This window comes from Chelon labrosus (genome assembly GCF_963514085.1).
Source record: "Chelon labrosus genome assembly, chromosome: 16".
Taxonomy (NCBI): domain Eukaryota; kingdom Metazoa; phylum Chordata; class Actinopteri; order Mugiliformes; family Mugilidae; genus Chelon; species Chelon labrosus.
Window position 1 is genome coordinate 2,416,654 of NC_140349.1, and position 26,108 is coordinate 2,442,761.

Consider the following 26,108-nt stretch of genomic DNA (forward strand, 5'->3'; position numbering starts at 1 on the left):
ATGGGGAAGAGACTGTAGGAGAGGGAGGGAGGGAGGGGGGGGTGACTATTATGGTCTGTACGTTGCAAGGTAACTATGCAGAGTGGGGGAGGGGTGAGTTAAGTGTGGAGAGAGAGAGAGAGAGAGTGGGGGGGGTATTATGGGATGCCTGCCTGCCTGCCTGCACCCCCCCTCCCCTCCACCCCCCCCCCCTCTCCTCCACCCCCCCCCCCTCTCTTGATCTCTTTGTGTGTGTGTGCGCGCGCGCGGGGTGTGTGTAGTGTGCGAGGAAAGAAGAAGAAGAAGAAGAGAAAGAGGAGAGAGACGCGGCGTCGTGCGCACACGCTGCCACAATAAAAAAATAAATAAAAATAAAACACGGAAATATATTTAAATTGTCTCCGGCTCACCGTTACCTGAAACAAAACTACTACAAAGAAGAAGAAGAAGAAGAAGAAGAGGAGGAGGAGGCCTCCAAGTGACTGACAGACAAACTGAACCTGGAGTTTTTTTTTTTTTGTTTTGTGTGTGTGTGTGTGTTTTTAGGGGGAAAGAAGAAGCTGTGTGGATTCAACTTGTGAGTATCTCTTCTTTTTTTCCTTCAATTTGTTTGTGGATGTAGTTAATTCGTGATGGAGTGAGAGGGTAGAAGGAATATGGTTTTTTTTCCTGGAGGGGTTTTTTAGTTTGGGTCTTAAATCTGAACCTGGCCGCCGGTCAAGCTCGTCGGTGGCGGCGGCTAGCACGTAATGCTAATGGGACGGGAAACTAAACGATAGCGGCAAGATGGCATGTCAGCTGAACGCAGAGATGGAGTGAGGAAGAGGAGGAGGGTGCTAATCTTTGTCAACTTGATAGCTGGGTAAAGTTAAAAGATTTATTGTCCGATGAGGAGGAGAAGAAGAAGGAGAAGGAGAAGAAGTAGCCGCATGCAGCGAGGAGGAGTTGTTGATGCCGCTACTCGGTAGTGTTTTACCGGGTTCTGTGTTTTTGAATGCTTCTAAATATTCACTTCCGTCTTTTTTCTTTTTTTTTTTTTTGTTCTTATTTCTCTTGTTGTAAAACCCTGGCCGGCTGCCACCTCCTAACTACACCAACACACCCGGACAAGACTCCCACAAGACCGGGTCAGGAACTCTGGATTACCCCGACAAACTTAACAACTTTTATTTAGTTAGCTAAACTCCTGGCTAACTGAATAGAAAAGTTTTTCCGCCGTCCGCTATGTCTGGAAGCGAGGACGACAGAGACGACTATGGAGCCCCCGAGGAACGGTTAATGCACGGTGAGACGGGAGCTTCGCTTGTTAGCTCAGGCTGCTAATGTTCACGCTGCTTATAATGCTAGCACGAGCAGATGTTTTTGACATTCACATCAATCATGTTTCGGTTAGCATGGCCGCTAGCGAGCTAACTGCCGGCTAGCCAACGTTCGCTAAAGTCGCCGCTTTCGCCGCCGCGCTGATGTTCGTAGCACGAATAAAAACCGGCGTGTTGTGTGTTTCAACCGCGACTTGGAAGAAGAAGAAGAAGCTGCGGCGGTGGCGTTGTCGCGGAGTCACGCCGACGAACCGGCATGCTCGCGGGGCCTAACGTTAGCCAGCTACCGGTATTTTTCTTTACGTGTCGATGACAAGATGGAGGCAGCCAGTTAGCTTGAAAGCTGGCGGATGACGTTCGGGTAGCATTCCCCTCCTCATGGCCGGCGCCTTCGGTTTGAGTGTGGAGGGAGGAAAAAGTGAGAACAACACCGGCTACGGACGCTCACAACCGTGTTTTATTCAAAAAAAAAACTGCACACATCTTCAAACATCCGCTAGCTCCCACATGCTAATGCGGCTAAAGATAGCATTGTTTACAGTTTGAATAATTTCCGGCGAGCACGCGCGTCGGACACGGTGGACGCGTTGAGAACAAATAGTCCTGCAAGTTAGCTTCAAGTGCTAAAACCCACCCGATAAAAAACCGCCTTTTATTCCTCTAATTAACGCGTTTGTTGATAAATCTGGAGAGTGATGCTGCCGACGCGAACACAAAACCAACCTCCTGTTGAAAATCGCTCATGTTTCTTAAATAAATCCACATTATTTAGTAAAATTTAAGACACCGGAACTGTAAATGCATGTGCACTGACTCAAAGGAGGCTGTTATAATCGTTATTATCATTTAATTTGTTAATCAAGTCGTGTAGTTTACAACGTGTCAAGCATCTGCAGCAATTAGCCACTCAATTGGTTAGCTGATCTGCTCTAAATTAAAATTATAATTGATCTAATCTCTTATTTTACTTGTTAACTGAGACAAATCTGAATATTTTCTCTATAAGTGTGACAAATGGAAGACATCACTCTCTATTTTGACTCTAAATTGTAATTACTTGATTAATGAGGAGACTGTTTCCATTTCTTGGCCAATAAGATGACGACATTTTAACATTTTTCCCTTTGTAGCTTTGTGTCATGTGCTTTTATCTACATACACTAAATTGCCACTTCATTAGGTACACTAGTCCTCCCCTTAATCGTATCCTGAAGCTTCTAGTATTCAGCATTAGCTTAAAACAACAGAGGAGGCTGTGGTTTGAGGTACTACTGAATTGTATTTCGTCGTCCTGGCACGTGTTCCTAATATTTTGACAGTTTCATCGGTGGGCTACGCTACATAAAATGATCATCCAGGTGAATTGGCACCTTTCTGATGCCGTTACAGCATCAGCTGAACATGATATATAACGGTCATGTAGACTGCATTCACTAGTGTACCTAATAAACTGGCAGGTGAGTGTACGTGGTGCCCCCAAGCGCATTTGCAATAATCTCTTTGTGTGACCTGAACTCACTGCTGTACCTAATGTTTTGGCATTAGGTGCAGCATTGTCATTCCCAGAGGATCAAATCCCAGACACCAGTCTCAGTCCAGGTCTCCTTTATAGGAACTAAAAAAAAAGAAAAAACACACATCGCATTAAATCGTCTCCCGTCACCAGGTGCATCTTAACGGCGTTTGCCCACTTAACTTTTTAGCGAAGTCGATTACATTAATAGGATCTGAGCGCCGGCGAGGGCAGCGCCAGATACTGGACTGAGCTCTACAAGAGGGCGGTAAATCATAACGACTAAATCAGTTAAACGCTATTGTTTTTAGGACAAAAGCTGAGATCACATTACTAGTTCGTCGCCTACGTGTCCTAGTTTTCTGGACTCGTTTTTACTGCAGCTGTGTGACCATAAACCGCTTTTTTTTAAACTTATTTTTCACACATATTTACACGTATGACGAGTTTCTCTTTGTGTTTTGTGCATGACAGTAGCAGTGAGCACAGAGAGAGCGTTTAAGAAGCTTTCAAAATGTAGAATAAATATGTGAAACGTCTGGCTTTAAATAAATGGTGCAGAATATTGTGCTCTTCAATCACATGCTTTGTTATTCGGTTGCTACAAAAGGGGGAAATGGCCGCTATTTAAATACAATCGTCTCTATAAATGTGACGCCGGTCGCTCTCCAGCCAAATTGGCCGATCCGAGTTAATCAAACTGAACCGTGGCCGGCACGCTTTTTGTTTTTGTTTTGCAAGCGTCCGCCGATAATGCTTCTTGCCGTTTCTAAATGATCTTAAACCGTGACGTGTTTTTGTCTCCCGCCGGTCCGTCTCTGATCTGCAGACGACGAGGAAGAGGAGATCTCCGAGAATGAGACTCCCAAGGTGAAGAAGAAGAAGAAGGCCAAGAAGAGCAGAGAGAGCAAGGGCAGCAAGAGGCGGTCACGGAGAGAGGTGAGGATGCAACGTAGTAGAAAGTGTTTGAAGGACAACTTTAATCCCATGACTTTAGTTTTCAAGTTGAGATAACCATCCCCTCTCTCTCTCTCTGTCCTCGTTCCAGGAGCTGCCCGTCAGCTCCCCGGAGCCCATGGACATCGGCGGCGTGGAGGAGACGGAAGATGGCATTGCCGTCCAGCGCTCCGACAGCGAGGGCAGCGACTACACGCCGGGACGCAAGAAGAAGAAGAGGGGCAGCAGCGGCAAGGAGAAGAAGAGGAGCAGCTCCGGGGCCGAGAGGAGCTCCTCCAAGAAGAAGGACCCGGAGCCGGAGGAGGATGACGACGACGACGATGACGACATCTCGGTAAGGAAGACTTTCTCCCAAATAATCAGACATCAGGACAGGCTTATGTTTCTTATTTATCAGGGTTAAAGTGACTTTTACAGACTTATAAAGAGTCTTTGCTCAAGAATTAACATGTTGGTCACGGTAATATTTGCATAACGGTGTTGAATCTAATCTCATCGCTGCGTTAAAGTCAACCGAGCCGACCTTTTCTTCCTGTGGAGTATTGATCTTGAGGGATCAGCTGGTAAATCTTTGACACAGATATCTGTTCTGCTCTTTGTCGGGGCGTCCCATTCGGTATCGAGGATGATCAAGAGATTGTTTTGAAGCTTGTAGATAATGTGTTGTATTTGTTTAGTTTTACGGCTGCTGTAAAGCAAAAGTAAAACCAGACGCGTCTGATTTCTGGAAGTACTTTACAGAAGTGAGAAGAGTTGTATAGTTTTATAATGATTTAGTGTTTGTTGGGACAGTTGAGAGTGCTCAAACTTAGTTAGTTTAGTTACGTCTGTGGGTGAGTGGTTTAGCGTTTCAAGTGTGTTTACGAGTTATAAATACAAGTAATTCTCAGTATATTTACATTTTCGGTCACAATCTGGTGCCGTACAAGCTTTGTGCCATTTTAGATTTTTCGGTGCGTCTTTCTTTGTTGCTCCGCTGGCGATTAAAATTGAATTACAGTGAAAATTCAGTTGCGTGCGTGAGCTAGGAGAATCACAAGTAAGACGAGAAAAGCCTTTATGAAACATCAGGGGAGGATATTAGTTTATAAAACACGCAAAAAATGAATGAGAAATATAATCAAGACACATTATTAAATGTTCGGTGGCAAGAAAGACTCGATCGGGACGTACCGTAGTTTTAGTTTTTTGTTTCTGGTGGTGAATAATTCTTTGTTTGCACGTTATGAATGACATTTTGGGTCTTAATTTGTTGCTGTACAAGGTTTGTACACGTGCTCTAGGATAATACAAGATGTGAAAATCTATATTAAATGATTAGTGACAAATAAAAATGTGATAGTTTTTTATTTCAGCTTGATAAATACAACTTATTCTCAGTATATTGACATTTCTGGTCGTAATTTGATGCCGTACTATTCATGTTTTTTAGCGCATCTTCCTCAGTTTGCTCCGTTTATGATTTGAAGTTGAATATAAATTGGGGAAAAAAACTGTCCCGATGGCGAATTACACCGTTCAGACACAACAGAGCAGCTTTGTTTGCAGATTAACTGTTTTAAGTATTTAGCTTTAAATCGGCGAAAACAAAGAGCGAAACCTCTCACGCATTTGTGTTAAAGCTGCTCAAACAGACGACCCCTGCGTGTATATATGTATATTTATATATATATACATATATACATGGTGTGTGCAGTATGGGGCTTAATTTAATGGTGGCTTGGTGCATCTGTAATGGCTGTGGTTGGTTTGACAAAAAAGACAGATATGAAATGAGAGACGGTTTAAACAAAGAGCTGCGTCTGGTCGACGAGGAGCCCCGGCGGCCAATAGGGGGCCTCGTAGTTAATGACACTTAAAGCAAGTGGGTGGCGTGGAGGTGGGGGGGGGGGTGGGGTGTCTGGGACGGGTATGCGAGGCATACATATATGCAGTTACCATGGCAACGCCGCCTTCCTAGCGCTGCGCACTTGACCCTTTTTCTTTCTTTCTTGCTTTTTTTTTTTTTTTGGTTAGATAAACATGTTTTTGATTCATTGGCAGCGCTGCCCTCAAACCGGTCTGCAGGCGTAAGACGACGAGAAGGGGGGCAGAGGGGGGAGGGAGGGGAGGGGCAGGAAGCTGGGTGTCTCTTTTAAGATTTTTATCAATATCATATGGGTTCAGTTAACCTGCCAGATCATTAGGTACACTGGTGTAAACAAAATGTGCACTCAATCGTTTCTCCGTGAAGGTTGTTGGTGTCAGTTGATTCATGAAATGTTTGGAAAAAGTGAAAAAATAATCAGAATCATGAGTCAAAGTCCATGTCAATAGATTTTAAAATAATATCTGTGCAATAATACACGTATTTATACAGTATTTGTAAAATAAAAGCTCTTGTCGCTGTGTCAAACATTTAAACTCCACTGTTGACCTACCTTTTGAGTGTACTGCATCCCACTAGTAAAGCAATATATAGAGAAAAGTGTATATATTTGTACTCATGTGCCACATCATTAGGTACACTGGTGAACCTGTGCTCAATCTTATCTTCATGCAGGTTCTGGTATTTAGCTTTAGGTTAAAATAACTGAGAGAGCTGTTGATCCGACCGTGTCGCTGGTTTGGTTTCTGTTAAATAGACACACGTTCCTAATATTTTGTCATTGTAGTCGCCAGGTGTTTAATTCAAACTAGTTTAACGACTCCACAGGCTACACCCTCCACAATAATCATCCAGGAGAATCACAACCTTTCTGACTCCGGCTCAACATCAACTGAACATCAGAACAAGTCATGAAGGAGGATTTAGAGCAGGACTGTTATATTATTATTTTGTTTTCACTAGTGTACCTAATGAAGTGGCAGGTGCGTGAACGTGCAGGAGTTAATGTTTCCTGCAAACACGTCTTCATTTACTGCCTTGAGAAAACGTTGCTCTCCAAAGGTGTCGGTTCTTAATACTGTACCTAATGTTTTGGCATGAGTGTGTATTTGGGTTTTACATTTTTTATATTTTCAGATGAAAACACAGCAACGAGACAAAGGGAAGAGCCTGGTTTCGACTTGAATTTTAACCTATTTATGTGTAAATTAAGATCAACGACACCGATACTCGCCTTGAACTTGTTTAACGATAAATTACTGATAAAACAAGGAAAACTAAATGTTTATTATGAACAGGCGTCCAGAGCAGACCGTCCTCTTAACACTTGAAAATGTTAAATTACGGTTATTTAACTTTATCCTCGTCAAACTTAGCGGATGTGGTGTAAAAAATCTCAAAAGATGAGCTTCACCCTTTATTCAGTTTCACCACAACGAAGCTGTTCAGGTTAATAAAGAGGTTTAAAACTACTTGTGATGTCATGCTCTGGCATTTTGTGCACCAGTTCATTAAACAATTCATCGTAACCAGTTATTAAATATGCTAATTGCTCGGTGCAGTGTGCGTCAACGTAATTGTCTCACAGTTGGAGGTGAAACTTGGTCGATTATTTCACCGTTAATGCACATTTCTCTCAATTTATTGGTTTGTCTTAAGGATATCAAACATAAGCTCAGTTTTCCTCCAGAATTATTCGTAAGATAAAGTTAAATTTTTGTGTTTTTGATTGATCAAACTTAAGATTTCCAGCTAAAACGCTTTAAAAAAAACTGTTCTTGATCATTTCCTCAATAGTTTTTAAGATGAGCGAACAAATCTGTAGCTGCAGCAGCTCTAAATTAATTAATAAACTATATCGGTGACCAATTTGAAATGATTATCTCCAAAAACACAGCGGTCAGTGTCAATTATCGAGGCATTCGCTCGCTCACGGGATGCTAATTTTAGAGCCTCTCGACGCTCTCGATCATGCAAATGCGGCCTGGTGGAGAAGAGACGTCACGTTGTGCAAAAGGCTCTTTATTCCATACACAAGCGTGATGATTTCGTATATATTGTGGGGTAAAAATAATATAATAAGAGGCTCTTTTTTGTTGTGCGAGGACACGGAACAAAAGTGGTTTTGTGATGCACGAGGACGGCGTTTTAAAGAATCTAAATAAAAGCTGTGTGCCACAGATTCACATTTTTAAGTCACAGCTGGTGCCACATGTTGGTCACTCAGTCTGTGTGTGATCAGCTGTAATCGTCCAGCAGGAGCTTCTTACGTAAATAAAAATAAAATTGTTCTGAAAAGTAATGTTTAGAAATGGACTTCTGCACATTTTTTGGTTCTAATCCGAGTTCTCAATCACTCCGCACTCTGGCTGTCCAGCGAGTTTATCAGATTAGTATTGATGACGCTTCAAAGGGTTAAAGTGCATCTGATTTTTGAGCTTAGTTGGCAATAAAAACACCAGGATTTGCACCTTTCTGATTATATTTTAGATTATTTACCTCCTACTTCCTGTCAGGTTTCAAACAGGTCAGTCTTTGACCTAGATATCGGTTCTTTTCTGTTAAACCCTCACGTTTTGTTTTGTTTTGGTCATATTTCCTGGTTATTTGTGGCTCAGATGAACACGCATACATCCAGATTTCACACGTGACTGGTATCGGTATATGTGGAACCTGAATTTGGTCGTTTATAATAATTTTGATGTTGTTTTTTTGTAGGAGCCAAAGTCGTCGTCTCAGCTGCTGGATGACTGGGGCATGGAGGACATCGACCACGTCTTCAGTGAGGAAGACTACCGATCTCTGACCAACTACAAGGCCTTCAGCCAGTTCGTCAGGTACATATTTAACTTTGCAACCGTTGACAATCTCTCTGCAAGCTCTTAGTAATGAGGAGAAACTGTTCTGCAAGCCTAATTAAGCTAAACTTACACTACAAATATCTTGGTGGTGTTGGACCACACTTAAAAAGTTTTCCTCGTCTCCAGGCCTCTCATCGCGGCCAAGAACCCTAAGATCGCTGTGTCGAAGATGATGATGGTTCTGGGCGCCAAGTGGCGAGAGTTTAGCACCAACAACCCCCTGAGAGGAGCGGCAGCAGCCAACGCCGCTCTGGCCACCGCTAACGTACCGGCCGCCGTCGACACCATGGTGGCAGAGGTCGCCCCCGTCGCTGCTCCTGCTCCGCCGCCGCCACCCCCTGCCCCGGTGGAGCCTCAGGCAGCCCCGGCACCACCGCTCCGCAAGGCCAAGACCAAGGAAGGCAAAGGTAGGCGAAGGCTTCTGATCAAAAAACTTAACCATGAATCTCTGCGGTCAGTGTTCTTGTGGCTGACCTGTTGTTTTGTCTGTAGGTCCCAACGCCCGCAAGAAGTCGAAACCTACGCCCAAACCACAAGAGAAGAAGAATAACGCCAAGACGAAGAAAGTGGCTCCTCTCAAAATCAAACTGGGAGGCTTCAACAGCAAAAGGAAACGCTCGTCGGTATGAACGCTTTCTCTCTGTCAAACCCGCCGCTTGTTTCTTTGAATGAAGGTGTTCAGCCGTCTTCATCTTTACTATCTCGTGTGCGCAGAGCGAGGAGGACGAGCCCGACGTGGACAGCGATTTCGAGGACGGCAGCATGAACAGCGTCTCCGTCTCCGAGGGGTCGAACAGCCGCAGCAGTCGCAGCAAAAAGAAGCCGTCCAAGAGCAAACCCAAGAAGAAGAAAGGTACAGTGTGTTTGTTTGATGCTCGGTGTCGCTTTGTCTGACGAGGTGGTTATGATCGGATTCATCTGGGGCCGGGATCTGAAAGCTGATGCACGGCAGCGTTTTTAAATATATTTCTATGGATTCTATAATGTGCACAATGGTAGAATTTGATGAGGTGTTGTTGGTAGATGCCACTCAGTGTTACGGTTGCTCTAAATTTCATTAAAAGCAATTAGAGGGATGCAGAGAGGTTGATTTTCGCTTCTTCATATCCCTAGGTTTCAGTTATCTCTGCTTGTTTTGTTATCAGTTTGGCAGGAAGGATGGCTCCGAGTACTACGTTACCCATGAGCCTTAGCAGTCGTGGCTGTCGAGTAGATTCAGATTTGAAAGATCCATAAAATAAATGCCATTTCCTCTTGCTCTTATAAATCTTACTTTAATCTATTTTTATGGATTCTATAATGTGCACAATGGCAAAAATTGATGTACAGGCTAAATAGAAATGGTTTAATTTAGTGCACGTTGTCTCATGAAGTAGGGATCAGTAGTATTTTGTTGTTGGATTCCCTTTAAAGAGGTAAAACTAGTAAGTAGAAGCAACGGTTAGTGTTACGGTTGCTCTAAATTTCATTAAAAGCAACTAGAGGGAAGTACTACGTTACCCAAGATACCAAGATTCAAATTTGAAATATCCTATATCAATTAATAAAATCCTTGCATCGAATTAAAATGAAATCAGTGCCGTTTCCTCTTGCTCTTAGAAATCTTGCTTTAATCTACTTTTATCGATTCTGTAATGTGCACAATGTCATTATTTGACGGTTTAGAGGTTGAATTGTGCGCACGTTGCCTCCTGTTGTGGGAATCTTTAGTATTTTGAGTCCCAACTGGTTCTATTTTTACTAAAACCCTTTCGTAGGATATGCGTGCTTCGTGGTGTTTATATAAACTCTTGTTCTGGTCAAGATGTTGCTGGATGAGTTCAGTGGCGTCTCTGTGCATGATGTCATTGATATCGGGGTGTTTTCTACTATCTAATCTAGAAGACATGTTAGGCGAGGATGTGGACATCACAGTGTTGGAGATACTCCTGATTTATTTTGTCTTTTTAGATGAGATTCACCTCCCAGCACACTTAGAGCCTAATAAAAAAAAGCAAAAGCCATAATCAAGATGTGAAACTAGAGGAGAAATACTGTGGAAGTACCATAAATTGTTTGGAGACTGAAATATCTGAGTCGTTAGCGACGCTCAGCCCAGGGATCGGAGCTTCCATGTGTTCAGCAGCGAATTGTGACGACCGCGTCCTGATTAAAACACTGAGAGTGGAAAGCGAAACACCGTGAGGAGGTGTACACGTTTGCTTACATTAGTCACCGGGGCTGAGTCAGCTGGTATATTTAGAAGGACAACATCTCGGTGTTGTGTTGACGGATGACGCATCATCTGTGGCTGCCGTCACGTCGAGATTGGAGCGGCGTTCTGATGACGTCACGGGTTGATTCAGACCTGGAAGATCTGCTTCGCTGTGGAAATTGACATTTGAAGTGCAGTTGCGGTGTTTCGTTTGTTTGTTTGTTTGTTTCTTCTGAGGACTGAAAAGTAAAACATCCCAGTGTGAGCGAAGAACGAGTCATTTGCTGTACCTGAGGGTGGAAAAGGGGTTGACGCACCGAGTGGGGTTTCCTCCGATCAGAAACAATGCTAAGCCCGTTTGTCCTTCCTTACCAGAAGCAGAGGAAGGTGACGGCTATGAGACCGACCACCAGGACTACTGCGAGGTTTGCCAGCAGGGCGGCGAGATCATCCTGTGTGACACCTGCCCCAGAGCCTACCACATGGTGTGTCTGGACCCCGACATGGAGAAAGCACCCGAGGGCACCTGGAGCTGCCCGCACTGTGTAAGAACCAACGCTCGCAACGTCCACGAGACTTAGCGCTCTCGTTTCTAGTCACTTAAAGGAAGAATCATGTCATGCTGACGTGCTGTGATGCTAACCACTGCTACAAGTTGAGTTAATAAGTCTGGATGTGCAGAAACAGTCGCTCTGTTGGGAAGTGATCCTGGTTTAGTAAAAATGTGCGGGGCCAATCAGATCTTTTGGGGCGGGGCTTAATGTGGCGATGGACAGAAGAGTAACAGCGGCGTTCCAAGTAGGAGTGTGAGAGATAGATTCACAACCAACAGTCAGAGTAAAGAATAATTCTTCTTCTGCTTCTTTTTCAATTTCTTCCTTTGCTTCTCCTTCTGTTTCTTCTTCTTCTTCTGCTCCTGTTTCTTCTTCTTCTTCTGCTCCTGTTTCTTCTTCTGCTGTTTCTGTTTCTTCTTCTGCATCTGTTTCTGTTTCTTCTTCTGCTCCTGTTTCTTCTGTTTCTTCTTCTCCTTTTTTCTTCTTCTGCTTTTGTTCTTCAGCTTCTGTTTCTGCTTCTTCTTGTGCTTATGTTTCTGTTTCGTCTTCTTCTTCTGCTCCTGTTTCTTCTTCTTCTTCAGCGTCTGTTTCTTCTTCTTCAGCTTCTGTTTCTTCTTCTTCTTGTGCTTCTTTCTGCTTATGTTTCTGCTTCTTCTGCTTCTTCTACTCCTGTTTCTTCTTCTTCTTCAGCGTCTGTTTCTTCTTCTTCTTCAGCATCTGTTTCTTCTTCTTCTTCAGCGTCTGTTTCTTCTTCTTCTTGTGCTTCTTCTGCTTCTTCTACTCCTTCTACTCCTGTTTCTTCTTCTTCTTCAGCGTCTGTTTCTTCTTCTTCTTCAGCGTCTGTTTCTTCTTCTTCTTCAGCGTCTGTTTCTTCTTCTTCAGCGTCTGTTTCTTCTTCTTCAGCGTCTGTTTCTTCTTCTGCGTTTGTTCTTCAGCTTCCGTTTCTTCTTCTTCTTGTGCTTATTCTTCTGCTCATGTTTCTGTTTCTTCTGCTTCTTCTACTCCCGTTTCTTCTTCTGTTTCTTCTTCCTCTGCTTATGTTTCTTCTTCTGCTCCTGTTTGTTTTTCTTCTGCGTCTGTTTCTTCTTCTGCTACATTTCCTGTTTCTTCTTCTACTTTTGTTCCTCCTTCTTCTTCTTCTTCTTCTTCTTCTTCTTCTTTTCCTTCCCCCTTTTTCTCCAGTTTTGCTGGTTTTTACATACTGGTTGTATTACTACCCTCTGGAGGATAAAAGTATTTACAACACCAAGCGTCTCTTCTTAATAAATCTCCACACTTTATTTTATTTGTTTGTTTTTGTTTGTTTCAAACTCTACAACACATTAAATATTCGGCACAAATCAAAATATTTAGGTCACAGATGACGTCAGGGAGTTTTTTCGCAGCCCTGATGAATAATTTTGACTTCCAACACGCTCGTGCACGACATTGATGGATTTAGCTTTAGTGTAATATTCAGCAGTAGATAAAAGCTTGTGACCGTTTCTGAATGCGAACAAAACAAAAACTTCTGCATTTCTTGGATCTCAGGAGAAGGAGGGCATCCAGTGGGAAGCCAGGGAGGAGAACTCGGAGGCCGAGGAGGACAACGTGGAGGCCGGGGAGATGGAGGAGGACGACCACCACATGGAGTTCTGCAGGGTTTGTAAAGACGGAGGAGAGCTCCTCTGCTGCGACTCCTGCCCCTCGTCGTACCACATCCACTGCCTCAACCCGCCGCTGCCCGAGATCCCCAACGGAGAGTGGATCTGCCCACGCTGCACGGTGAGTGGACGGTTGGATGGTGCCAGGTTTTGTTCATTTTGGTCGGCGTTGCTCGATCCGGTGGATGTTTATGCGCTTGTTTAGATCAGTGGGTTAAAAAGAAGCGTTAAGTTCTTCTTTGACGGCAGCTAAATAACTTTTACGACCTGCTGGGAATCAAGTTTTGAGAATATTTTGCACACGGACATAAAAAGCCAATGGTTTTTAAGTAATTTAATCAACACTAATTTAGTTTACACCTCTTGTGATTGATTAAAACATCAATAAGACACGGAATCATCAATTTCTCACAAAATTGTCTTAAAAAAACTCAAAATAACATCATTTTTATAACTTTTGCTGCAAATCTTTTCCAGGAAATTAAATCAAATTTTAAATAATAACACATAATCAATGCTCTTCCTCCAGTGTCCACCCATGAAGGGAAAGGTACAGAAGATCTTGACATGGCGGTGGGGAGACCCTCCTCCTCCCACGCCGGTGCCCCGCCCTCCAGACCTCCCGGCTGATGCCCCTGACCCCTCCCCGCTGGCAGGGCGTCCCGAGAGGGAGTTCTTCGCCAAATGGTCCGCCATGTCCTACTGGCACTGCTCCTGGGTCACCGAGCTGCAGGTGTGTACAACACTTTAAAAAAAATTTAAAATAATCTTAAATTTCCTCAAATAACCTTCTCTCTTAATCTCCTCGTGTAGCTGGAGCTGCACTGCCAGGTGATGTTCAGGAACTACCAGAGGAAGACCGACATGGACGAGCCGCCGCCCATCGACTTCGGCGAAGGAGAGGAGGACAAGAGCGTGAAGAGGAAGAACAAGAACCCGATGTACGCTCAGCTGGAGGAGAAATACCTCCGCTTCGGGATCAAGATGGAGTGGCTGATGATCCACCGCATCCTCAACCACAGGTCTGTGTCAGAAACCTTTTTTAAAAGTTGCTTTCAAAGAAGAAGCACCACTCCCATCTAAGATTTCTGTGAAACATTTTAAAATAATTGCATCAAAGTGACGTTTTCTTCTCCCTCTGTGTGTCCCCCCAGTGTGGACAGAAAGAATAACGTCCACTACCTGATCAAGTGGAGAGAGCTGCAGTACGACCAGGCCACCTGGGAGGCCGAGGACATGGACGTACCCGAGTTTGACCCCTACAAAGTGCAGTATTGGAACCACAGGTGAGGAAACGTTTCGGCTCCACAACAAGCTCGAGACGACGCGTAACAGCTTCGCTAACCGGTGCGTTTTTGTTTTTGTTCCAGGGAGCTGATGATGGGAGACGAGGGGAGACCCGGGAAGAAGATCAAGGTGAAGGGAAGGGTGAAGCGGCCGGACAGACCACCAGAGAACCCGGTGATAGACGTAAGAACGGACTCTTTAGTATTATTTTTAAATTCACGCAGGTTTATGTTAGCAGCCGTCGTATTAATGACTTCTGTTTTGCAGCCGACCATAAAGTTTGAGCGTCAGCCCGAGTACCTGGACAGCACCGGGGGGACGCTGCACCCCTACCAGCTGGAGGGTCTCAACTGGCTGCGCTTCTCCTGGGCTCAGGGCACCGACACCATCCTGGCCGACGAGATGGGTCTGGGGAAGACGGTGCAGACCGCCGTCTTCCTCTACTCGCTGTATAAAGAGGTAAGGCCGATTACAAAAAAAAAATGCTGATTTATGTCTTTAAAGTTCATCCTCGTCATGTTCTTGTATTAAATATATATTTTTTATAGTTTAAAATCATTTAATTAACCCTCTTATATGTTTTTAATACGCTGTGATTGAGCCCCCCTTGTGTAATAGTAGTGGTAGTACTCTGCAGGTATCTGTCGTCCTATTGCTCCAGAGACATCCAGCCATTTTGTTTAAGTCAGGTGGTGAAATCTGACGACGTTAAGTTGGATCCCAAACAGTAAACATTCATGATGTCTTGTCATGTGGGCGGCAGCTGCCACCTACAGGCTGGAGGCCAGAATACACTTCCTGCTAGAGCCTGTCTCTGCAGCTGTTTTAATGTTTGGGGGCTTTATCATTTTTCCTTGTTAAGACTTCAAATATTTGATAATCTGCTGGTTTTATAAAATCAAAACTTGACAAATCCTCCATAAAAATGATCTTTAATAAGTCGTTCTTGGTTCTTCGTTCCTATTTAACCTTTAAATGCACAAAAATGTCGTCGCCTTAAACCTGACAACCTCCCTCCACCCCCAGGGTCACTCCAAGGGTCCGTTCCTGGTCAGCGCCCCGCTCTCCACCATCATCAACTGGGAGAGGGAGTTTGAGATGTGGGCGCCCGACATGTACGTGGTGACGTACGTCGGAGACAAGGACAGCAGAGCCGTCATCAGGGAGAACGAGTTCTCATTCGAGGACAACGCCATCCGAGGAGGAAAGAAGGCGTCCAGGATGAAGGTGAGAGGAGAACGGAAGTCGTTAAAAGCTGGTGGGACCTGTTTCGGGATGAATCTTTTGGGTTTTTAAAGTCTTGCGTTGGTGATTTTTCCTCCAACAGAAAGACTCGTCCATCAAGTTCCACGTCCTGCTGACGTCCTACGAGTTGATCACCATCGACATGGCCATCCTGGGCTCCATAGACTGGGCCTGTCTGGTGGTGGATGAGGCTCACAGGCTGAAGAACAACCAGTCTAAGGTAGAATAATGTTATCAGAAGTGTAAAAAACACATTTTTGTGCTTTAAAACGCGCTTGAACGTCTGTAAATCTGTCGCCTGAACATCTTCTTTTCGTCCTGCTGTAGTTTTTCCGGGTGCTGAACAACTACCCTCTGCAGCACAAGCTCCTGCTGACTGGAACTCCTCTGCAGAACAACCTGGAGGAGCTTTTCCACCTGCTCAACTTCCTCACACCCGAGAGGTTCAGGTACGTCGGGGGCAATCTCCACTTCACGGGGTCGTAAGGGGCGCTCGGATCCTGAAAACTGACCCGTCTGTGTTTCTGCCTGCAGCAAACTGGAGGTCTTCTTGGAGGAGTTCGCCGACATCGCCAAGGAGGACCAGATCAAGAAGCTGCACGACATGCTGGGTCCGCACATGCTCAGGAGACTGAAGGCCGACGTCTTCAAGCACATGCCTTCCAAGACCGAGCTCATCGTCCGAGTGGAGCTGAGCCCCATGCAGAAGTGAGTCTGAGCGGAGGAGGAGAGGTTGTTGAAAGTGAACGGTGGAGGGAGCGTAGAAGATGAGGCTAACGTGTTTGAATCTGTCCGATTCGCAGGAAATACTACAAATTCATCCTGACGAAAAACTTTGAGGCTCTGAACACGAAGGGAGGAGGAAACCAGGTGTCGCTGCTCAACGTCGTCATGGATCTCAAGAAATGCTGCAACCACCCCTACCTCTTCCCAGCGGCTGCTATGGTACGACCCAAGATAATAATATTATTAAAATATGAAATAACTGGCTACAGACAGCATGAAAATAAACAGTAATAACAGTTTTTAATCCAGTTTCACACCACTTAGTGGCTTTTATGTGCAAAGCAGCCTTTCTGTTGGTATAAAACGTAGCACAGACACGACTCTGGAACAATATTCAGATTGATTTTAGACTTTCTGACTCAAGGTTTCTGGTCATTAGCATATCTCTCCGAGCGTTTGTCTTGAGAATCAGGTTTATTTAGTGCTGAGCACACTCATCTATGCCTGGACCAGAAAGACCTGGACCAGTGGTCTCCATGGAGACTACTTCCTGGACCAGAGAGATTAAATCACCTTAGTAGAAACACATCTTTGTCTAATACCCCCCAAAAGATGCACCGTCCATTTTCAAGAACCAAAAGTCCAACAGCAACGAATCCAGAAACCTTCCCTTGTTGCTTTCATGCCACCGGTTGGATGTTTCTCTGTTGCGCGTCCACCAACGTTAACGTCTTCCTTGATTGGTCACTCCACACAGGAAGCTCCAAAGATGCCCAACGGGATGTACGACGGACAATCTCTCACCAAGGCTGCTGGGAAACTGCTGTTACTTCAGAAGATGATGAGGAAGCTGAAGGACGGAGGACACAGAGTGCTTATATTCTCTCAGGTAACGGACCCAACAGAGACGTCTCATCAGTTAACTTTTAATAATAAAGTGAAATTTGCTTCAATAAATCTTTTTTTTTTTTTTTTCTTCTGTAGATGACCAAGATGTTGGACCTCCTGGAGGACTTCCTGGAGAACGAGGGCTACAAGTACGAGAGGATCGATGGTGGAATCACAGGAGGGATGAGGCAGGAAGCTATTGACCGTTTCAACGGTGAGATTAAAGACTCAAACCTTCGGTCTCTTAGCTTCAGTTCCTCCTTTTTTACTTTTAGTCAGTAGACATGAGAGGTGATGTATTAAACCTGTTCTTTTTTTTTAATGCCCCTCCCTCTCAGCTCCCGGTGCTCAACAGTTTGCCTTCCTGCTGTCGACGAGGGCCGGAGGTTTGGGTATCAACTTGGCCACCGCCGACACCGTCATCATCTACGACTCGGACTGGAACCCTCACAACGACATCCAGGTACCTGAGCGTTACCTGATGAGGCTGTAGCACATGTTAGCCTCTCTAGCGACTGTTAGCCTCCCAGCTAAGAGTAGTGCTTCCAAGCTTCCTAGCTGCCCAGCTAATGGTAGCTCTTCCTCCCAGCTAATAGAAGCTCTTCCTCCCAGCTAATAGAAGCTCTTCCTCCCAGCTAATAGAAGCTCTTCCTCCCAGCAAATAGTAGCTCTTCCTCCCGGCTAACAGTAGCTCTTCCTCCCGGCTAATAGAAGCTCTTCCTCCCAGCTAATAGAAGCTCTTCCTCCCAGCTAATAGAAGCTCTTCCTCCCAGCTAATAGAAGCTCTTCCTCCCAGCTAATAGAAGCTCTTCCAAGCTTTCTAGCCTCCTAGCTAATAGAAGCTCTTCCTCCCGGCTAATAGAAGCTCTTCCTCCCGGCTAATAGAAGCTCTTCCTCCCGGCTAATAGAAGCTCTTCCTCCCAGCTAATAGTAACTCTTACTAGCTTCCTAGCCTCCTATCTAATAGAAGCTCTTCCTGTTTCACTACTGTCACCTAGAGGTACTTAGAACAGTATTTTTACAGCTGATCAACGTTGGCAGAAGTTGGGCCAACGTTGATCAGCTGTTGGCCGATACCGACCACATGGTCTGTCTGAAGCAGCTTCAAAAAAACCTGAACCTGTATAGTTGATAGTATTACACACATGTAACACACATACAGGTATAACTCTGCTTTCCTTCTGGAATAAGATAAATATTGTTTTAGTTGGATTATATTCAATAATCATCAGTGTCTGATTGTTTGGAGCGTCCTTACTGCCACCTGCTGGTATGAAGAGGAATTAACCTTTAGATGCAGAACACGTTTACCAGCTGCAACACGTTTATTTGTTGTGTCCACGTCTTAATCTTTGCTGTCGTCTGTGTCCAGGCCTTCAGCAGAGCTCATCGTATCGGTCAGAACAGGAAGGTGATGATCTACCGCTTCGTCACAAAGGCCTCGGTGGAGGAGAGGATTACTCAGGTCGCCAAGAAGAAGATGATGCTGACTCACCTGGTGGTCCGACCCGGCCTCGGGTCCAAGACTGGCTCCATGTCCAAACAGGAACTGGACGACATCCTCAAGTTTGGAACGGAGCAGCTCTTCAAGGACGAGGGAGAAGGTGAGGAACCGGGGTTAAAGTTTTACAAGAAGGGGACACAAGTAGTGAGACGTTAAACTAAAAAACAATATCTACTTAGGTTTGCGCTCAGGTGAGAACAAGGAGGAGGACAGCAGCATCATCCACTACGACGACAAGGCCATCGACCGACTCCTGGACAGGAACCAGGACGCCACCGACGACACGGAGCTGGCGAGCATGAACGAATACCTGAGCTCCTTCAAAGTGGCTCAGTACGTGGTCAAAGACGAGGAGGAGGAGGTGAGGGCGCCGGTCGTCTTAATCTAGCTTGTGTGCAGCCATCCAGCCGTTTTCCTCCTTCTCATCCTCTTGTTTTCTTCCTCCCTGTCTGTCGCTCAGGAGGAGGAGGTGCAGCGGGAGATCATCAAGCAGGAGGAGAGCGTGGATCCAGACTACTGGGAGAAGCTGCTGCGTCACCACTACGAGCAGCAGCAGGAGGATCTGGCCCGAAACCTGGGGAAAGGAAAACGAATCCGCAAGCAGGTCAACTACAACGACGGCTCGCAAGAGGACCGAGGTACTGGACGTTATCTAGGAACGTATTTAACGAACCGTGTAGAAGTTGGTTCCTGAAGCTTAAATTGAATAACGTGTTGAGGCTCGTTGCACAAGAAGAGAAGTTCAGAGCTTTGCATTTCTTCTACTGCATATTCTTCAGCTTCTTCTTCTTTCTTCCTCCTGCCTCTTGTTCTACTTTCCTTCTTCCTTTTACTGCTCCTTCTTCTCCTTCTACCCTTGCTTCTGCAGCTTCTTCTGCTACTTCTTTCCTTCTTCCTATTCTGCTTCTTCTGCTGTTCTTTCTCTCTAATCCTTCCACTGCTCCTTCTTCTGCTTCTTTTTCCTTCTTCTCCTTCTACCCTTGCTTCTGCAGCTTCTTCTGCTACTTCTTTTCTTTCTTCCTGTAGCCTCTTGTTCTTCTTTCCTTCTTCTTCTTCTGCTTCTTCTTCATATTCTGCTTCTTTCTCTCTTCTCCTTCCACTGCTTCTTCTTGTTCCAGTGCTTATCTTTGATCTACTGCTTCTTCTTCTGTAGCTCCATCTTCAGCTTCTTCTTCTTTTCTTTCTTCCTCCTGCCTCTTGTTCTTCTTTCCTTCTTCCTATTCTGCTTCTTCTGCTGTTCTTTCTCTCTCCTTCCACTGCTCCTTCTTCTGCTTCTTTTTCCTTCTTCTCCTTCTAGCCTTGCTTCACGCTCTGCCTCTTTTTCTTCTGCTACTTCTTTCTTCCTGTAGCCTCTTGTTCTTCTTTCCTTCTTCTGTTGCTTCTGCTGTTCTTTCTCTCTTCTTCTTTTTTCTTCTCTTCCAATGCTTATCTTTGATCTACTGCTTCTTCTTCAGCTTCTTCTTCTTTCTTCCTCCTGCCTTTTGTTTTACTTTCCTTCTTCTGTATCTCTTCTTCTTCTTCTTCTTCTCCTTCATCTCCTTCTGCTACCATTACTTCACGTTCTGCCTCTATTTTCTTCTGCAGCTTCTTCTTTTCCTCCTGCCTCCTGTTCTATGTTCCTCCTTCTTCTTCTAACGTTGCTTCACGTTCTTCCTTTTTCTTCTGCAGCTTCTTCTTGTTCTCCTCTTTGTTTTCTTGTCTTACTCTTCTTCTGCAGCTTTTGTCGTTGGTTATTAATTGATCCACTGAAATTTCTTTATTTTACACAACCACTAAAAAGGTGGACGATTTTTTAAAATATTTTATTCTGATTCATTAATCACATCAAACTTCAGTCATATTAGGAGGCGTTAGATTACCCATAATGCACTGCACAGACCTGCCGTGATCCGAGACGTTGACGTGTCCGTTTAAATGCGTTACCACGTGCTGTCAAACAAAAATTTGAATTTTTGTCTGTTTTTCTCTTTTTTATTCCGCAAAGCTGATTGGCAGGATGATCAGTCGGACGGCCAATCGGATTACTCCGTGGCGTCTGAGGAGGGCGACGAGGACTTTGACGAAAGAACAGAAGGTGAGAATTAATATTTGAGGTTTAGAACAAAGAACGTTTACTTCATGGAGCGTAGATCGTCTTTTATTAGAAGTTTATTACCTGAAGAATCACTACGGCCGTTTCCTCTCTGCAGCAAACTCCCGCCGGCCGAACAGGAAGGGCCTGAGGAACGACAAAGACAAACCGCTGCCCCCCCTGCTGGCCAGGGTGGGAGGCAACATCGAGGTGAGACCACCTAACAGTCCCTCTATTCCCTGCGCTGTGACTGCAGGCTCTGAATGTTCTCAACGGTTTGATCCTCTGCTGTTTTCCAGGTGTTGGGTTTCAACTCTCGACAGAGGAAGGCCTTCCTGAACGCTGTGATGCGTTATGGGATGCCTCCGCAAGACGCCTTCACCACCCAGTGGCTGGTGCGAGACCTCCGAGGGAAATCTGAGAAAGAGTTCAAGTAAGAATGGCTGCCTCTTCTTCTTCTGCTGCCTCTTCTTCTTCTACTGCTTCTTCTTCTACTGCTTCTTCTTCTGCTGCCTCTTCATCTTCTGCTGCCTCTTCTTCTTCTGCTGCTGCTGCTGCTGCTTCTTCTGCTGCTGCTGCTGCTTCTCTTCCTCCTCTGTTTTACTCAAACACTTCCTCAAAGCTCTTTCTGCTATATTGAAGGAAAATGTGATTGCTCTTCTGCCTCTGCTTCTTCTTTTACTTTTCCTCCTACTGCCTCTTATTCTGCTCCTTCTCCTTCTGCAGCTTCTTCTTCTCCTGCTCCCTTTGCTTCTCAATCTGCTTCTTCTGCTTCCTCTTCTGCTTCTTATTCCTGCTTCTTTCTCTTCTCCACTTCTTCTTCTACTCCCGTTTTTCTTTACTCCCACTGCCTCTTGTTCTGGTCCTCCTCCTTCTCTTCTCCTTCTCCATCTGCTTCTTCTTCTGTGTCTCCTTGTTTTTCTTTTTCTTCCTCCGCGCTTCTTATTCCATTTCTTCTCCTGCTTTTCTTCCTTCTACTTCTTATTCTGTCTTTCTCTTCTCTTCTTCTACTCCTGTTTTACTTTATTTGTTCTGATCCTTCTCTTTTGTTGCTTCTTCCTCTCCTGCGTCGTCTGCCTCTTCCTCTTCTTCTTGTTCTTCAGACGCTGTGTCTACTCTTTCTCAGTTTTAGTCAAAGAAATCATTTTGCTTCTCCTGCTCTTCCTCTTTTTCTTCTGCTTTTCCTGTTCATTCTTGTTCTCTTGCGTCTTACTCTTCTTCTTCACCTCCTGTTTCTTCTTTTCATTCTGCCTCTTCTTTTTAACTATTGCTTCTTCTTGTTCTGCTTCTTGTTCTTCGTTAATTAAATTGCCAGACTACTTCTACCTTTCCTTGAAGCTTGAATGTTTCTGGCGCGTTAGAGGAAATCAAGTCTTCATCTTCATCTTCCCTCCGTCTCTCAGGGCCTACGTCTCTCTGTTTATGCGTCACCTGTGCGAACCCGGCGCCGACGGGGCCGAAACCTTCGCCGACGGCGTCCCCAGAGAAGGGTTGTCACGGCAACACGTCCTCACCCGCATCGGTGTCATGTCGCTTATCCGCAAAAAGGTAAATTTTCCTTTTCCTCCTCAGTTTTGTTCTTGTTTTAAATTAATGAATAAATAAATAATAAAACTGACGATGAGGCTTCTTCCACCAGGTTCAGGAGTTCGAGCACGTGAACGGTCAGTGGTCGATGCCCTGGATGGCCGAGCTGGAGGAGGCCAAGAGGGCGGCGGCGGCTCAGCCCGAGTCTCCCGGCAAAACCCCGTCCACCGGGACCCCCGCCGACACCCAGCCCAACACCCCCGCCCCTGGTAAAACACTTTCCTTTAATCTCAAACTAAAAAAACAAAACAAAAACAAGGTAATAATTAAATCTGTTTGTTAGTTGACGAGGAGAAAAAGAACGACGAGGCCGCAAAGGACGGAGAGAAGGAGGTGAAGAAGGAGGTGGAGGCTGAAAAGAACGGCAAGGAGGCGGTCAAAGCCAGCGACGAGGTAGAAGATGTGTTCAAGTGTCTTGAGTTAAAGTAGGAACTTTGAGTTCAGGGCTGGAAGAAATGATGTGATATATATATTGTGTCTCAGGTGATCGCCATCCCCGATGACGACGAGAAGAGTCCGCCGGCCGAGGAGCAGCAGCAGCAGCAACAGGAGCAAGAGAAGAAGAAGAACGGCGAGGAGCCGATGGAGACGGACAAGCCGAGCAACGGCGAGGAAGCGGAGAGCACGAAGGAGAAGGAGGCCGAGAAAGGAGAGGGAGAGGTGGAGGCGGAGGCAGAGAAAGAGAAGAAGAAGAGTCCGGAGGGAGGAGAGGAGACGAAGTCGCCGTCGGAGGCAAAGACGGAGACGTCAGAGGTCAAACCTGAGGACACAGAGGTCAAAGGTAAATAAGATTAACAGGAGGAATCCTTTAAGACCCCAGAGTCTTTATTTAATTTATTATTTATTTAAGTATTTAATTTTAACAAATATTTATTTCTTTCACAGCTGAAGAGAAGACGGAAAAGATGGACACCACCACTCCTCCTCCTCCTCCTCCAGCAGAGGAAAAGAAAGGTAACAATGCTGTTTCTTCACTGGTGTACCTAATGTTTTGGCCGATGCTCTCCTGGTCTCTGACGTGTCTCGTCTCCGTCCGTCCTGCAGAGCTGAAGGAGGAGAAGGAGGCTCCGAAGCCGGAGGAGGCGACCAAACTGCAGAACGGCGACAGCGGCAGCAAAGATGGCGCCACGTCGACCACGTCCTCCGCTGCTGCCACCGCCCCCGCCCCTGCCAGCGCCCCCGCCGCCAGCGCCGCCGCCACCGCTGCCACCGCTGCCAGCGCCGCCGCCAGCGAGGAGAAGAAGAAGGCCAAGACCCGGTTCATGTTCAACATCGCAGACGGAGGATTCACAGGTAACGACTCAGGAACACGAATCATTTTAAAAACCTTTGTTGTTGTTGTTGTTGTTGTCGTCACCGTCTGACTCCTCCTCTTTCCCTCAGAGCTCCACTCTTTGTGGCAGAACGAGGAGCGCGCTGCCACGGTTACCAAGAAGACCAACGAGATCTGGCACCGTCGCCATGACTACTGGCTCCTGGCCGGCATCATACAGTATCCTTTCATCGCTCCGTCCTGAGAGAACGGCTCGTTGTCTGGTTTTAGTTGATGCGTTGTTGTCGTTGTCGTTGTCGTTGTCGTCGTTGTCGTTGTCGTTGTTGTTGTTGTTTCCTTTGACTCCGGCGCCTCCAGACACGGCTACGCTCGCTGGCAGGACATCCAGAACGACGTGAAGTTCGCCATCCTCAACGAGCCCTTTAAAGGAGAGATGAACAGAGGGAACTTCCTGGAAATCAAGAACAAGTTCCTCGCCAGACGATTCAAGGTGAGAGACGTCAGAGCTCAGTTTGATTTTATTATTTTATTAGTCGTCATCTACAGGATGGTTTAGTTTGTGACCTGATCAGATTCACTGCAGTCCTCTTCCTCCTCCTCCTCCTCCTCCTCCTCCTCCTCCTTCTCTTTCTTCTTCCTCTGTCTCCTCCCTCTTCTTTGCTGTTCATCTTCCTCCCCTTCTTCCTTTTTCCTCCTCCTCTTTCCTCTCCCTTGTTCTCCTTCATCTTCCTCCCCTTCTTCATTCTTCTTGTTCTTGTTGTTCTTCGTCTTCCTCGCCCTTCTTCATTTCTTCTTCTTCCTTCTCCTTCCCCTTTATTATTCATCTTCCTCCTCCTTCCGCTTGTTCTTCTTCCTCATCCTTCCTCTTCCTCTCCTTCTTTCTTCTACTACTACTTCTTCCTTCTTCCTTGTCCTTCTTCTTCCTCTGTCTCCTTCCTCTTCTTTGCTCTTCATCTTCCTCCCCTTCTTCATTTTTCTTTCTCCTCCTTCCTTCTCCTTGTTCATCTTCGTCTTCTTTACCCTTTTACTTCTCATTCTTCCTCCTTCTTCTTCAACCTTCTTCCTTGTTCCTCCTCCTCCTTCTTTCTTTCTTCTGCATCATATCTTGGTTTTCTCCACTGATCTTAAACTCGAGGACGTTATTTGATGTCATGTGACCAGGACACATCATGTGTTCACATTTCCTAAAGCATGTGTCCCAGACTCTCTCCTGTACTTAAAGCTGACCCCCCCTGTTCTCCTCCTCTCCAGCTGTTGGAACAGGCGCTGGTGATCGAGGAGCAGCTCCGTCGCGCCGCCTACCTCAACATGTCGGAGGACCCCTCCCACCCCTCCATGGCCCTCAACACCCGCTTCAGTGAGGTCGAGTGTCTGGCCGAGTCCCACCAGCACCTCAGCAAGGAGTCCATGTCCGGGAACAAGCCGGCCAACGCCGTCCTGCACAAAGGTAACGGCGCACAACCCGAAAAGAAACTGTTTTACATACGTCTATATACGTATTTACTGACTTATTTATGAATATATTTATTTATAAAACATAAAATATCTGCTGTACAGCCTAACACACGCTCTCCCTCTCTCTCTCTCTCTCTCTCAGTGCTGAAGCAGCTGGAGGAGTTGCTTAGCGACATGAAGGCGGATGTTACCCGCCTCCCGGCAACCATCGCCCGGATACCGCCGGTTGCCGTGCGACTCCAGATGTCCGAGAGGAACATCCTGAGCCGCCTGGCGAGCCGACAGCCCGACACACAAGCACAGACACAGCAGGTAACGCACACGGTTTATTCTTTAACTCTTTTATTCTTTTGACTCTTTGACTTTTTGATTTTAACGACGTTATAATTAATTTCTCCGTCAGATGTCGCAGCAGTAGACCAACACTCGGCTCTTTTACCTCGACAAACACCCCCGCCCCCCTTTACTCCTTACTCCTGCCTCACCTCGACATTCCTGATTGGTGCACAGCAGAATGATGGACAGCGCACCCAAGCTTGAAGCCACGCCTACTTCTTGTTCTTCTTCATCACTCCCTTCTTCCTCCTCCTCCTCCACTGTTCTCCTTCAAACAGACTTTTACAATTTTTTTTTTTTTTTTTTTTTTAGTTTTAATTTTTCTGGAGGATCAAACCCCTCCCTGATCCCGACTCCCCCCTCCTCATCCTCCTCCTCATCCTCCCCTAAAAGAACGAGGCTGTGGACAGAAAAGCTATTTTATTTTTTATTTTTTTCCTCCTTTTTTGTTTTTTCAATTTCTGTATTAATATTATTGATATAATGTTATTATGATGGTTTTTTGGGACCTAAATAAAAAAATGTAATAAAGAATTTGTTTTTCTTCTTCTGTGGTTAAAAAGAAAAAAAAAAACCTACAAATGGATTTTAATTTCTACTTTTAGTTTAAACTTAAAAACTGCCTCTTACTTTTGGGATGCAACTACAATCTTTAAGATTTTTTTTCTTGAAGTCTAGAACCAACATAGCGACGTTTTTATTTTAGTTTATAAACATGAATTTATCGCCTCATTCTGCAGCTCTGCTCTGCTTTACAGAACTTCTACCGGTTTGGTTTACTGTTCTCCAGAAATGTTCTCAGAGTAAAAGTTATTTTTCACAGAAGCCTCAGAAAGATTCACATTAGTC

General features: G+C 45.4%; 1 protein-coding gene across 2 annotated transcripts; it reads left to right on the forward strand.

Moving 5' to 3' along the window:
• The first annotated feature begins 253 nt into the window (after positions 1–253).
• On the forward strand, positions 254–25,793 carry chd4a (chromodomain helicase DNA binding protein 4a). Of its 2 annotated transcripts, none has more exons than XM_084563783.1 (40): positions 254–556; positions 1,091–1,264; positions 3,641–3,750; positions 3,860–4,102; positions 8,354–8,472; positions 8,623–8,903; positions 8,989–9,119; positions 9,211–9,349; positions 11,066–11,235; positions 12,775–13,008; positions 13,417–13,620; positions 13,701–13,909; positions 14,042–14,173; positions 14,258–14,357; positions 14,442–14,633; positions 15,201–15,401; positions 15,502–15,639; positions 15,747–15,868; positions 15,954–16,127; positions 16,223–16,364; positions 16,903–17,034; positions 17,130–17,247; positions 17,372–17,496; positions 18,406–18,637; positions 18,717–18,898; positions 18,998–19,175; positions 20,522–20,611; positions 20,727–20,818; positions 20,908–21,041; positions 22,012–22,156; positions 22,248–22,404; positions 22,479–22,588; positions 22,679–22,976; positions 23,081–23,149; positions 23,240–23,488; positions 23,579–23,687; positions 23,826–23,958; positions 24,720–24,915; positions 25,066–25,235; positions 25,327–25,793. In XM_084563783.1, exons 2-40 carry the CDS (start codon positions 1,204–1,206, stop codon positions 25,339–25,341), a joined length of 6,036 nt encoding a protein of 2,011 aa, XP_084419909.1. In that variant the 5' UTR covers positions 254–556; positions 1,091–1,203; the 3' UTR covers positions 25,342–25,793. The 2 variants fall into 2 exon arrangements, with proteins under 2 accessions (XP_084419909.1, XP_084419910.1); XM_084563784.1 differs by having other exon boundaries at positions 11,069–11,235.
• Positions 25,794–26,108: the final 315 nt, after the last annotated feature.

Excerpts from the sequence above, each read along its gene's own strand:
- chd4a (XM_084563783.1), top strand. The coding sequence starts at position 1,204 with ATGTCTGGAAGCGAGGACGACAGAGACGACTATGGAGCCCCCGAGGAA. Across the intron at positions 13,910-14,041 it reads CACCGCATCCTCAACCACAG|TGTGGACAGAAAGAATAACG; the intron begins GTCTGTGTCAGA and ends GTGTCCCCCCAG. Across the intron at positions 22,589-22,678 it reads CGGTCAAAGCCAGCGACGAG|GTGATCGCCATCCCCGATGA; the intron begins GTAGAAGATGTG and ends ATTGTGTCTCAG.